Source organism: Populus euphratica, unplaced genomic scaffold (assembly GCF_000495115.2).
Source record: "Populus euphratica unplaced genomic scaffold, PopEup_1.0 scaffold2238.1, whole genome shotgun sequence".
NCBI lineage: Eukaryota > Viridiplantae > Streptophyta > Magnoliopsida > Malpighiales > Salicaceae > Populus > Populus euphratica.
In genome coordinates this window covers 1-14,272 of record NW_011502067.1, presented here as the reverse complement: position 1 = coordinate 14,272, position 14,272 = coordinate 1, and the positions used below count along the sequence as shown (strand labels likewise).

Genomic DNA, 14,272 nt, shown 5'->3' with positions numbered 1-14,272 from the left:
AAACTATATGATTCGCTAAAACAATGCTCTATCAAACTTTACAAATCACATTAAAATAAGTTATCCTTAAATATTCAATCATTCAAGAAAACAAATTATTTTGAGAAAACATATATAATAAAGAACAGAATCAAAAATAAATCTAGATAACCCAACCAAATTAAAATATATATATATATAAAAAGTTTAATCTCTAATAAAATAAATATCAAAAAATAAGATTTTAAAAAATAAAATAGGTTAAACGAATGATAAAAAAAAAAAAAACAACTCCTAGCAAACATCAAGAGGGTTAATTCTCCAAAATAAAATCAAGGAAATCTCAAAATGAAATTAATCAAAAAATTCAAATTCAAATCAACTCAATTTTTTAAAATAAAATTAAATATAAAAAATTAAAAAGCAAAAAAAAAGATAGCAAAGTAGAAAATAATTAAAATAAAAAAAACAAAATTTAATAAGAAAAAAAATACTCAAGGATAAAATCACCCAAAATATTACACTGTAAAAATTATCTTAGGTGACATAAATAACAATTTACAAAAAACTAAATAAAACAAATTTAAAAAATCAAATTAGAATGAAATTTAAAAAAATTCAATTTTCATAAATTATTTCAGATAAAAAATTATCAAAAAAAAATAGACAATTAAATCAAAAACAAAGAGAAGAAAAAAAATCAAATAAAACTGAAACAGAAACAAATTTTGATTTTTATGAGTTATTTAAAATAAAATAAATATCAATTAAAAAATCACAAACAAAATAAAAAACAAAAAGAAGTTACAAGACTATTTGAAAATTTGTCTGGTAGAGCACAAGAATCAAGGGAGAAAAAAAAGAAAAAAAATAATCATTACAACTAAACCAAAACTTTATTATCTACATACATCATGTTTATAAAAAAAAAAAAATCAAGACAAATTTAATAACACCATAAAATGGCATTTTTACTTGCTGAAAACAGCCGCACATGATGCATGAAGACAATAGAGCAGGCGACGCATTAACACGCGCCAAACACACAATCTTTTTTTTAAATCCTGTTAATTTATTAAAAGATAAAACTAATTCTCACTCTACCCAACAATAACATAAAAATTACTAGTGCAATAACCGAAATACCCTTAAAAGGAAGTATTTTTATTGTACAAATAAAAATGATAAGATAAAAACACCACTCCTAGCCAACCAAAATATACAAATCTACCCCTCAACAACATAAATTTTAAGGATATTTATGATAATTTACGCAATTTTAAGTAAACACCTCTCGTGCCCTCTATCAATTAAAAATGCCAAAATGCCCCCACTAAAAAGACAACCATGCCCTCAAAGTCTAGCCAAAAGGCTTTTTTTTTAAGGGTAAAGTGGTAAATTCATTGTTCTCATCCACATAACTCTGAATTCACCGCAGATAATAGTTTTTTTAATGGAATTTATCAGCTATGCTCACACTTAACACCAAGAGTTTAGATAACACCCTTGCTCACAGTTGATAGACAAGGCTCTTTAAACCTGAAATAGAAAAATTGGCATAAAAACTATGGTAAGAAGTTAGCGACACAGTGGAGGGCAAGGAAGAAAACTACAAAACCACTCAAAATCAACTCAACATATTTTTCCATTCAAATCCACTTAACCTCACCTTCGTCAAGAGCATCTATGATTGAACAAAAATGGAGCACCTCACACAAATGAAATCAACCTCTGTTTTTTAAACTCTCTGAGCATCTCTACCAAGAACATGCAAAAGAAATGATGGACTTCAGTGGCATGGGTTGTGATATAATATTGCAGAAAATAGAATGAAGAATATAGAGTTAGGAGTTAAGATACCCCACCTGGCAAAGAGACAACTGAGTCCAGCAAGTACAAAGGCTGTAAGAACTGAATAACAAGGATTTGTCTGCTGGAATGGATCTGCTTAGCAGCATTTTACCATGAAACTGAACTCTCAAGTTGTCCAGGGTTCATGGCCTTTATCAACAATGAGAGGCAGCAGTATGGTGATCAAATTAAAAAACATCATCAGGGACAAATCCTCTTCGAAGCATTTCATCATGGAATCGAAATGCCTCATTCAAGTTGTCCTGGGTGACGTGTCCATTTATCAAAGCTGTGTATGTGGACCTATCGGGATTTATCCCTTTCTCAGTCATTTTCTGTAAGACCAGCTCAGCCTCCTGCATCCTACCCTGCCTACAGAAGCCATTCATAACTACATTATACGTGATAATATCAGGCAACAGACCTTCTTTTTCCATCTTATTAATCCAAAGAAAAGCTTTGTCCATATTATCTTCTCTCACAAAACCATTAATAAGGGTGTTATACGAAATATGATCAGGAGCAACTCCTTTAGCAATCATCCTGCCCAAGAACTCATCAGCCTTCAATGAATCACCTGACCGACAGTAGCCTTTTATAACAGTGTTACAAGTGACAAGGGTGGGTTTAATACCCTTTTCAATCATCACATCCCACAATCTAAAGGCCTCAGACACATGGCCCACGCTACAATACGTGTTTATTAATATGCCGTATGTAATGTGGTTGGGGAAAATCTTCCTAGAGATCATACCATCCCATAACTCACTGGCTTTCTCCATTTCACCCACCTTGCAAAACCCATCAATCAATGTATTGTATGCCACGATATCTGGTTTGATATTCCTTTGAGTCATTGTCCCAAACAAGCTTAGTGCTTTAGTCATATTCCCGTCCTGACAATGGCCATGAATAAGTGTGGTGAAAGTGTAAAAATCAGGGAGTGCACCCCTTTCCACCATCTCATCGAACAGCTTATCTGCATCTGTGAGCATCTTTTCTTTGCACAACCCGTTTAATATAGTATTGTATGCAACCACATCCAAGACACAACCCTGCTCCAGCATTTCATCCCGTATCTTCAATGCCTCCAACATATTGCCATTTCTACAATAACCATGCATAAGAACAGTGTAAATCACATTATCTGGAACCAAACCAAATTTCTTCATATCTCTAAAGTACACCAATGCCTGATCAAGGTGTCTGTTCCTTGAAAAAACTGCAATAAGGGAACTAAAGCTTACTAAATCAGGAACAACACCCTGACGTAACATTTCACCAAAAATTTCTTTGGCTTCAGAAAAATTGTCTCTTCTGCAGCTCTCAACAAGCAATGTGTTATACGTTGTGGTATCAGGACTCAACCCAATGTTCAGCATCTCAATCAAAATTCCCTTTGCTCTAGCATATCTTCCCTTTTTACACAGACCATTTATAATAGCATTATATGTAAAAAGACTCGGTTTCAAACCTTTATCTGCCATAGAGTTCATTATCTCAAAAGCTTCTTCTAAAAGTCCTTCACGACAATATGCACCAATTAAAGTGTTGCAAGTCACCATATCTGCATAAACCCCTTGTCCCTCCATCTCACTTAAAAATGACTTGACATCATCAAATTTACCATCTTTACACAAAGCATTGACCATAATGTTTAATGTATAAACATTCAATTCAATCCCACTTCTAACAACTTCCCTATGCACTTCCCATGCCAATTCAACCCAGTCTATCTTCACTAACCCTCCAAGAAGACTATTGCAAGCATTTATAGACACCAAATACCCTTTACTCCTCAAAATTCTAAACGCCTCAGTCCCTTCCCTTAACTTCCTAGCTTGCACATACGTTCTTATCAACAAATCAAAAACCAAATTATTAGTCCCACAATTGCCACATATCGATGATACCAAAGCCTCAACAACCTCAACCCTCGAAACCCCACTTCTCCTAATCATTCTAAGAATCAAAGCTTGTGCATCAGATAATCTTCTACTACGAACAAAAACATGAACCATTGCACTCAATGAAACGGATGAATGCTTAAAGTTTGAACCATTTAGCACTAACGAATCAATAAACCTTTGACCAAGTTGCAAATTACCATTACAACGACGTAAAACATCAACAACAACTGATGCGTCCAAGCGAAGTTGATAAGAAAGCAGAGAATTTACATTACCATGCTTTAAATTGAAGATGATCTTCTCCACCAATAAAGAATCAGGCAGGGTTGTTGCTGCAGAAAATGGTTCTTTATACGGGTTTTGAGAGGTTTCTATTGTTTGGAGACATCTAAAGCTAGATTTAGAAGCAGGATTTAGAAGATGAGTGATAAAGTTATATCTTTTGTGGGTTTTGAGGATTGTTAGAGTGTGTTTTTGATTAAGTAGAAAAGGATACATTTTTGTGAAAGTATAACTAGCACTTTGCTCGAGGGTTTCGTCTCAGTCCATCAGTTTGAAGATTCTGACAGAAGAGGAAACTGTCGAAGTCGAGGAAAAGAAGTTGCAAGAAAGTCGATTTTGAACCTCTCTTGTTGTCTATTTGTAGATGAACCCTCCACGCGTCGTACTTGTCTGTTCTTGACCCTTTTTCATTCTTTTATTGATTAATTTTGAGTTAATGACAACTTAATCATCATAGTTTGTCAAAATTACAAAATCTCTAATAAACGTGGCAAAAACATTATACATCCAGGGGAAAAAAAAGTAGTCATTGCTATATTGATACTACTTTTTGGCTATTTAAAAAAAAATTATTTTAGTTGGGCTAATCTTATCTTTTCTTATAATTTATTAGTCATTAAAAATTAAATATTTATTTTTAAAAAATTTTAAAACAATAAAATAATTAAATCATTCTCTAATTCAAGGAAATATTAAATATATTGATCAGATTATTTTAGTTTTTTTCTTTTAAAAATATAATAAAACCTTTTTACTTTTAAATTCAAGAAAAAATAAGTTATGCGTTCAAGGCCATTATTTTCATTTTACATTGATTTTCTTATCAACTTCATAACCATTAGGTAATTTGGTTTTTTAATTTATTAGTTAATATTTAATTTTTAAAAATTATCAGTGCATACAGCACTTATGAAAACGGTGCAATATTTTTAGTGGCCAAATCTAACATTTTATCACCTTAATTAAGGTGTCAGTACATTCTTTTCCTCCTAAAACAACATATTTTAGTATGCATTGGGCAACTTGTTGTATAAGAGTCTTTTTTTTATTTTCTCTATCCTCCCCAAAAGAAATACAGGTTGGTCATTTGGATTTTTGTTGTTAAATTTTTATCTTTATTTTTTTATTTTTTTATTAAATTTTTTATAATTCTTTTATTTTCAATCTAGTCATTTAACTCAAATATATCTTATATTATTTTTTCAATTTGATTTTTATTTTTTTATTTCTAATTTTCCCTAGTTCTTTTATAAAAAATTTATCCAAGTTTTGTGTGTATTGTTTTATCCAATTTGATCCTTATTTTTTTTATTTTTTTCCATGTTAACCCTCAAATCGAAACTTTTGTGTTGCCTTCTAGTTTATCTTTTATTTTAATTTTCACCCTCATTCATTTCATTACCACATTTTATTTTAGATTTTTTTTGTAATTTTATTTCAATTTAATATTTTTTTTTATTGTTTCATTTGCTGAGAATTAGGCTTTGTATTTTTTTTTATGTATTATGTTTTTTGTTTAATAATATAGGTTATGAGTTTGAAAAGTTAACATGGATAAAAAATATTATTTATCTTATTTTTTAAATTTTATCATTTAACATTGATTTTTTTTATATTGATTTCATGGTTTTCTTTAATTTTTTTTATCAGGTTATTATAATCTTATAATTTGAACCACAGATTCTGTAAATTAACCCTAATTGACTCGTTTTTGTTATTTGAATTACATATTTATCACATTACTTTAGATTGACCCAAACTAGTTATGCTTGTCTCTTTTTTATTTAGTTTCACACTTTTAAAGGTTTTTTTTTTCTCTCTCCAAGTTATAGTGATCTCTTAAAAAAAAAAAAATACTTAAGTTTATTATCATTATTTGTTTTTTCATCATCTAATTAAAATCAAACCAATATCTTAAATCTGATAAATGCTATAACTCGAGTTGTTTGCTTTTTTTATTTATTTAAATCACACTTGCATCACCTAGGCTATTGTTGCCTTTTTTTTATTGTTTTATTCTAATTTTATTTTTATTTTAATTGATACCTTTTAATGTCTGTTTCAAATCATTGTTTTAATTTATGCATTAATTAATATCTCTACTGTATTATTATTTTTATCTTACTTTTTTTAAATAGTTTTTATTTTTAATTATTTTATGTGTATTTAATTTTTTAGGATATTATTATGATTCATACATGATTTGTTTTCTCGTGTCTTGTATACATAAACTTTATTTTTAAAAATAAAAGTTATTTATTTGTAAATAATATTTATAATACATGCAATCTTGAATACTATTTTTTTTATCTTATTATACATAAAACTAAAGGGTACGAAGAATTCACTGTTCACCATACCTGTTGCATTGTGGATTATTATAATAATTCATAGGATATTCTCTCTTTTTTCACTTTTTTATTCACTTATAGTGTATTACTCTTCTTTTTTTAAAAAAAAAAAATTATCTCTGTCAATTTTATTTTTTTATACTGAGTTGGTTAAAAAAAATTCTTTGTAATTTTTTTTAATATATTATAGATTGGTATGGTGTTTTTCCACGTGGTTTTTCTATTTTACTTTTTTATTTTTTAAATTTATATTTATCTATGTTATTTTTTTAATATTAAACCAATTAAGAATTTAGTTTTGTAATTACTATAGTGTTTCTCCACATAGGTTTTTTTTATGATTTTTTTTTAAATTATCTTTGTCGATTATTTTTTAATATTGAGTTGGTTAGAATTTAACTTTATAATAAAGTTTAATCATGTAGGGAAAATACTGTAGTTTTCCTCATAAAACACTATAAATTATTATAGTATCTCTCCATATAGTTTTTTTTCTTATAATATTTTTAAAATTATCTTTATCAGTTTTATTTTATTGATATTAATCAAGTTGAAAATTATACTTACAGGTCCTTACAAATAAGACTAAATCATATAGGAAACATTATAGCTTTCGTCACAAAAATATGAATTGTTATAACGTTTCCAACATGATTTTTTTGTGTTTTTTATATATTATTTTCTAAAATTATCTTTGTTAATTTTATTTTTTTGATAATAAGTTAATTAATAATTTAACTTTGTATTTTTTTTTAAACACTGAGAATTGTTGCAGTGTTGTCCCATATGAGTTTTTCCAAAATTATCTTTGTTGATTTTTTTTAGATGTTGTGTTGGTTAAAAATTATAATTATAATAAAACTAAATCATATAGGGAAATCATTGTTGTTTTCCTCACAACACTGTGGATTGCTATATTATTTATATAAATGATTTTTTGTGATTTTTTCTAAATTATCGTTTTTCGATTTTATTGGATAAATTATTGTAGTTTTTCTCACAAAACATTGTTAGTGGCTACAACATTTTTTCTCATGGATTTTTTCTTCTAAAATTATCTTTGTTGATTTTTTTTAAAATACTAGGTTGGTAGAGAATTTAGATTTATAATCTTTTTAATTAAAAAAGCTAAATCATGTTTTAAAAAAACCATATCTTGTTTAATTGATTTCACATGTATATCTATTTTTATTATTGTTTGATTAAATAAAAAATAATATTTTTAATAAACAAATTTATTAAATACAATCGGACAAATGACTCATGTTTTAAGATCAAATAGCTTGATCTATATCTATTTTTTAATTTTATTTTTAGTTATTATCATTTAATTTTTTCATTCACATAGAAAGTTTACAATTTATTTAATTAGATGCATATATAAAGTTTTTTTTTATTTTTATTTAGGTTGTTTCTATGCAAAAAGTGAAAAAGAAAAGGAAAAAAATAGTACTAAAGGCTGCTTATTCAATTTTTTTATTGGAAAAGGAATTTGATCCGCTTGTGGATAGTTAATTAATAAGTAATTGTAATGTTAAAAAAATAGTAAATAATATTTTGATCAACATTGATTGATCATTCCTGATTTATATTTTTCAAATTAAAATACGTTCTCCTCTAATCAAATTTCCATTCTTAAATACATTTTTTTTCAAAAATTTAAAAATAAAATAAATTCACTGAAAATACATGAAATTGATGAAAGTATTTAATTATAAATAGATTTAAGATAATTTAAATTAAAAATATATTTTTAAAATTACAACAACTAATTAACTAGTTTAGTTAAATTACGGCCACAATGTTATAATCAATTCAATTATTTTTAAGAAGTTATTTTATAATAAAATAAAACTAAGAGGCCTAAATACTGCTTATTTATTTATATAAAGTTACCATAAATTTTTACATTTTAGTCCTTTGACTTCTTTTTCTTCTTGCCTGGATATTTGATTTCCTTTGATTTGCAAGTGGTATGGTGATTTGTTTTTCATGTGATCCATTTGTATTGACTTTATTTAAGTTTCAGAGCGTATGGAGCTGGTTTTTATTCTTCTAATTTCTGAAAAGTTGCATTAAAGATCACCGGAAGAGGTATACTTTACACCCACGAGCGCAAAACTCAAGCACCGTGTGGCAACTGTATACCTTCTATCATTTTTTTTAATTAATATAAATATCAGTTATATATATTTTAATTAATCTCATAAGTTTTAAAATTAATAATTATATAAATTTTCAGTAATCTTAAACAAATTTAAATTTATAATTATTAAAAAATAAAATTAAAACCTGACCAAGTTAAATTACCATCTAACATTTTAATTAATAGTAAACTTGACTAATTAATTGACTAATAAAGAAATGGCTGCCTGGAGAGCGTATCAATAATTTATTCTCGTGTGTTTTAAAAAGACCACGATGTCCATGCCCCTAGAGTTCCTTTATTAGCGTAGTTGGCCGGCGCCAACCTTGTCCATGGACTTCCAATCCGAGGTTGATGTTTTGCTCAAGAAAAATTTAGGAATACAAATTTGATTGTCGTGTTGTAAAAAAGACAAATTGGGTAAAGTAAATAAAAAAATAATTTTTTTATTTATTAAATGTTTTTATTCAGCTTGACTGCGTGATCATATTTTATTATTTTTATTTCTATTCTACCTTCCCCAAATGCATTTTCCAAGATATTGCATGTCAAAATCAAACATCTAAAGATATGGTTGATAGCTAACATTAAATTAAACCTACCCTCCACCGTCAAATAAATCATCCTAAGCATTGCTGCACCAGATGTTTCAAAAGGCTGATCCGTAATTTGGCCCATCTAAAATTCCTTCAGGGTAACTTATCCTGTAAGAAGTGGTTGATAGCTAATATTGAATTTTTCCACACTCTTATTTAACAAATCAAAGGAAGTCCAATTTGCTCTTTATAAGAAGCCAGATGTTATTATGCCTTCTGTTCTTTATTAGAAGGTCAAATGTTGTTGGATGCAACTCTGTGTGCTGAGGTTGCGCATGGTCCAGCAGATTTTCAAGAAACCAGTGTTTTGTTTTAGGTTTGGTCAGCAAAGTGATAGCATGCATCTGTATTCTCTGGCGCCAGGATGAAAATATCTTAACAAGCAAGTGATTTTACACTATATTGATTAGCTTGGCATCGAATTTCTCCTTCAATCACTGGGGGATGGAGATAGAGTAAGAGACAATCCAAAAATATATGTTGTTTATAGTGGTGTGGTGGATGGTGGCGATCACGGGGGCCTTTTCAGACCCACAAGCCAATCTGTTAAGTGCAGGTTGCAGTCAATACAAGGTTGACGATGTTCCGGAATTCACAAATAACCTCAATTCTACACTGTTGGATCTTGGAGCACAACTGAACAGCAGTAAATATTTTGCAACTGCAGAGCAAGCAAGGGGTACAGCACCAGTCTTCGCCATGGTTCAGTGCAGGAAATACTTGTCAACGGCAGATTGTGTCGCGTGCTTTGCTATTGCTGCTAAACAAATCCGCAACTGCTCTGCCGGCATCAATGGCGCTCGAGTTATCTATGATGGCTGCTTCCTCAGGTACTGACTGGCGCTTTAATTTTTCACAAATTTTTTAGGTCGTATTTATACTTTTGCAACTGAGAATTGTAATTGACCAAGTTAGGAATGAATTTATGAACTTAATATTTAGACTTTGCCTTTCTAATAACGTACAGGCGCAAAACAAATATGAGAAATCAAGTATTAACTCAAACAAAAATTGACAATTCACCTATTAACAAGCATAACATTTGTAACTGAGTAACAGGTTATCGAGTTTATAGGTGGATATGTATCCCCGTAACAGAGATAATTAATTAATTAGTCTTGTGTTCTTTGCCTTCGTTGTCGTTAAGGTATGAGAGCACAAGTTTCTACGATCAAAGCACTCAGGATGGTCACTACGGGGCTTGTGGGAATCAAACTGCATCTCCTGCTTATCAAGCAAGTGTGGAAAGTCTGTTATCAGATCTTAAAATTGCCTCGCCGAAGATATCAGGTTTCTTTGCAACAAGTAAGAAGGAAGTGGTTGGTGCGAATTCAGTGGTTTATGGAGTGACACAATGTGTTGAAACCATCAGCAAGGCTGGTTGCCAAGAGTGCTTAACAGTGGCTTATGCTGACTTGCAGACATGTTTCCCTGATGCTGATGGCAGGTCCATCAATGTTGGGTGTTTCTTGAGGTATTCAGACACGCCTTTCTTCGCAGATAACCAACTAACGGATCTCAAGCCCTTCTTGAGAAATGGTAAGCTTTCTATTTCCAGACTTCCAGTGTTTTACTAGTTTGTAGCCATTCGGCCCTTTGATCGTAGATGTCTTTGTATGGAAGGACTCTTTATGCCAGTTTTTTCAATTAATTAACCTTCTAGAGTGAATTTAGACCACATTGGCGATAAATTTTAAATATAGGGATGGGATTCTTGATGCCTGGACATACTATCCGATAATAATTTCCTAATTATAAAGCCACAGTGCAAGCTCAGATATCAGGTAGACTAGTACATGTAGGTTTTTTCGGCTCATTGTTTTGTAGACAAATCTTGAACATTTCTCAGGTTGCTGTCTTTTATAAGAATTCGAGGGCAAATCTTATTTCGAATGTTATAACTCCCTGAATTACAGACTATAGGAAGTTTAAGCCTCATATTTGATCCCATATTCTGGCAGGAAGTTCAAGCAAAAAGAAAGTCCTTATTGCAGGGCTTGTTGGAGGCATGGGTCTTCTGTTACTTGCTACTGCAATACTGTTTCTGTGGTTTAAATTATTTAGAAAACCAAAGGCAGCTCCTAGAGGTAAAGCACTGTGAAAAACTATGGTGAATAATTTTTCTTTAACTAGTTATCTGCTATATGTCGAAATGATTCCCCTTCTTAACCATGTTAGAGAATTCCACATTTTTGGGTCACTGATGTTTACACATTATTAAGAAATTCTGCTTGATTTTTTCTGTAGAAGGTGACATTTTAGGGGCGACTGAATTACGAGGTCCAGTGAATTACAGCTTCAAGGATTTGAAATCGGCAACAAAAAATTTCAGTGAGGAATACAGACTTGGAGAAGGAGGTTTTGGTGAAGTGTACAAGGTGGAGTAGAGAGAAATTACAGATTTCAAGAAATAATAATAATAATAATGAAACAATTAGCATAACAGTCCTGTTCTACGGAAGTTAGACTGTCATGGATTCAAGATTTTACATCGTTTAAGATGAAATGGCTGAGAAATTGCTGGTTGTGAAGTGTGAAAAAAGAAAAGAAGAAAACTTCTTCTCCTCCTTTATTTTTCATGGAAAATTAATAAATTACGAGATCCACATATGATTTTCAGCTGAATCATTGACCTGTCATGGCTGATATTTAGTTATTGTGTCATTAAACAGGGTGTTTTAAAGAATGAGAGAGTAGTTGCTGTCAAGAAACTAGCTATAAGCCAGTCTCACAGGGCAAAGGAGGAGTTTGAAAAGGAAGTTAAGATCATCAGTAATGTTCATCACAGGAATCTCATCCGACTTCTTGGATGCTGCAGCAATGGACCAGAACTACTTCTCGTGTACGAATACATGGCAAACAGCAGCCTTGATAACTTCTTATATGGTAAGTTAAATTTTGCGCGTACAATTTGCTCTAGCAAAAGATAAAAAAAAATGGCTACCTGTAAATTTGACGAGATCACATGTTAGGAGTTAGGACTTAGAAGTTGCTTACAACAAATACCATATCTGATAAGAATTATCTTGAGAAAATTAGAGTTTTGTTTTACTCTGGAAAACAGGTGATAAAAAAGGCTCTCTCAGCTGGAAGCAACGATTTGATATAATTCTTGGGATAGCAAGGGGACTTTCCTATTTACACGAGGATTTCCATTTGTGCATCATTCATCGAGATATTAAAGCCAGCAATATTCTTTTGGATGATGATTTCCAACCCAAAATAGCAGACTTTGGGCTGGCCAGGCTTCTTCCGGAGTCTCAGAGTCATCTTACCACCAGATTTGCTGGTACACTGTAAGTTATGATAAGCACCTGCTCGTGTGAATTGATATTGCTTATCACAACCAGATTGCTTATATCATATAAATACTGCATCTTGAGATGGAACATTCACACTCAGTACACTCTGGCCATCTAAAGTCTCGGTTCATTCTCCGTGTTTTGATCCTTTTCAGAAATTGCTAATAGCATGATAAAATAACCTGATTCTCCGTTGCTTTCTTATTGCATCAGGGGATACACAGCACCTGAATATGCAATTTATGGACAATTATCTGAGAAAGTGGATATCTATAGCTATGGGGTTGTTGTCCTCGAAATCATGAGCGGCCAAAAATGCAGTCAAGCAAATCAAGATCCTGACTCGGACTACCTCCTCAAACGGGTGAATTTGTGATTAACCAATGCACTATTCATTTTCCCTTTACATAGCATTTTCAATTTGGCCATTGTCTTGTTGACCAGAAAACAAAGTAGTGGTACTAGATTCACAATGGTCAAACCTTCTTGTAGCAACAAGATCTTGGTTCCTTTCCCATGGTTTTGTCTCGTTTACGTGTGTTATCTCGTGGTTTGATAGGCATGGAGACTGTATGAGGCTGACATGCATCTGGAATTGTTGGATGGAAGCATGAGCCCAGAAGAATATGAAACAGAAGAAATGAAGAAAATCATAGAGATTGCTTTGACGTGCACTCAGTCAACAGCTTCCTTAAGGCCTACAATGTCCGAAGTAGTTGTTTTATTGAAAAGCAAGGGTTCTTCAGCGCAAAAACCACCACCACAAAGCCCTGCCCTCATTGAGTCCTTTCAGAAAATCCGCGCAGACACCTCCACGTCCACTGGTTCCCCTATGTCTAATGCTACTGCCTCCGTCTCCCAAGTATCGGCACGCTAAATCTATTGAGTACTCGCCACGAAACAAAATCAACAGCACGACATTCCATTACATATACCGCAAATTTATATGCACTCCTTCCCTGGGCATGTTCTTAGAACTGTTTCGGTCCAGTAACAGTTGCTCAATCACAAAAAATAAGCAGAACGCAGTATTCCTGCATGCAATGCAGTTCTGGTTAAAGCAGTAAATTTCCCTGTAGACTTTAAGGCTGTTTATTTACAGAAAAGTAGTTATTTTTTTTAAAGTAAATTTTAGAAAATTAAATTATTTTTTGATATATAGTATGGTAATGAAAAATAAGTTATAAAATACTTTTCAGTATTTGGTTATGTCATGGAAAATAAACTAGAAAATAACTTATTAATATTTTATTTTTTTCAAATTTATTAAAAAATAAAGAATAAATCTTTCAAATTAAAAAGTTGAATGAAAATGAAATTATAAAAAAATATAATTTTATAAATTATTTTAAATAAAATAAATAATAATCAAAATAATAAAAATCAAATCTAAAAAATAAAAAGATAAAAGATAAAAAAATTAAAATAATAATAGTTAACATTTCATAAATTATTTCAAATAAAATAAGTACCAATCAAAAGAATGAGAATCAAATTTGATAGATAAAAATTTTTAATAAAAAAATAATAAAGGAAAAACACATAACAATTATAAAAATGAGAACTAAAGTTAATATAAAAATTAAATTTTAAGAGATAAAATTAAAAAATAAATATTCAAAATAAAATATATATAGCAATCAAAAGTTTGAAAATCAAATTTTATATAATCAGCAAATAATATGATATTTTTAAATTTTTATAATTTTCAAAAAGTATTTACTGTCTAAATTTTTCAATAAAACACTTTTTTGGAAACCAAGTTAAATTTTTTTTTAGCTGGAAAATGTTTTTCATTTACTAACTTTTTTAATGATAAATAAATACAAGAAAATTTTAAAAATTACTTTTTAAG

General features: G+C 30.3%; 2 protein-coding genes across 5 annotated transcripts; one reads left to right on the top strand and one right to left on the bottom strand.

Annotated features, from left to right (window-relative positions):
* Nucleotides 1-1,256: 1,256 nt before the first annotated feature.
* Nucleotides 1,257-4,365, bottom strand: LOC105118794 (pentatricopeptide repeat-containing protein At5g01110-like). 3 transcript variants are annotated; one of them, XM_011016834.1, is made up of 3 exons: nt 1,845-4,365; nt 1,649-1,736; nt 1,257-1,518 (listed from the first exon to the last, which is right to left on the bottom strand). In XM_011016834.1, exon 1 carries the CDS (start codon nt 4,236-4,238, stop codon nt 2,019-2,021), a length of 2,220 nt encoding a protein of 739 aa, XP_011015136.1. In that variant the 5' UTR covers nt 4,239-4,365; the 3' UTR covers nt 1,257-1,518; nt 1,649-1,736; nt 1,845-2,018. The 3 variants fall into 3 exon arrangements, with proteins under 3 accessions (XP_011015136.1, XP_011015137.1, XP_011015138.1); XM_011016835.1 differs by having other exon boundaries at nt 1,649-1,726; XM_011016836.1 differs by lacking the exon at nt 1,649-1,736.
* A 4,850-nt stretch (nt 4,366-9,215) lies between these two features.
* Nucleotides 9,216-13,425, top strand: LOC105118793 (cysteine-rich receptor-like protein kinase 2). 2 transcript variants are annotated; one of them, XM_011016833.1, is made up of 8 exons: nt 9,216-9,945; nt 10,263-10,654; nt 11,077-11,202; nt 11,366-11,493; nt 11,788-12,001; nt 12,180-12,411; nt 12,631-12,781; nt 12,977-13,425. In XM_011016833.1, exons 1-8 carry the CDS (start codon nt 9,593-9,595, stop codon nt 13,292-13,294), a joined length of 1,914 nt encoding a protein of 637 aa, XP_011015135.1. In that variant the 5' UTR covers nt 9,216-9,592; the 3' UTR covers nt 13,295-13,425. The 2 variants fall into 2 exon arrangements, with proteins under 2 accessions (XP_011015135.1, XP_011015134.1); XM_011016832.1 differs by having other exon boundaries at nt 11,363-11,493.
* The last annotated feature ends 847 nt before the right edge of the window (nt 13,426-14,272 follow it).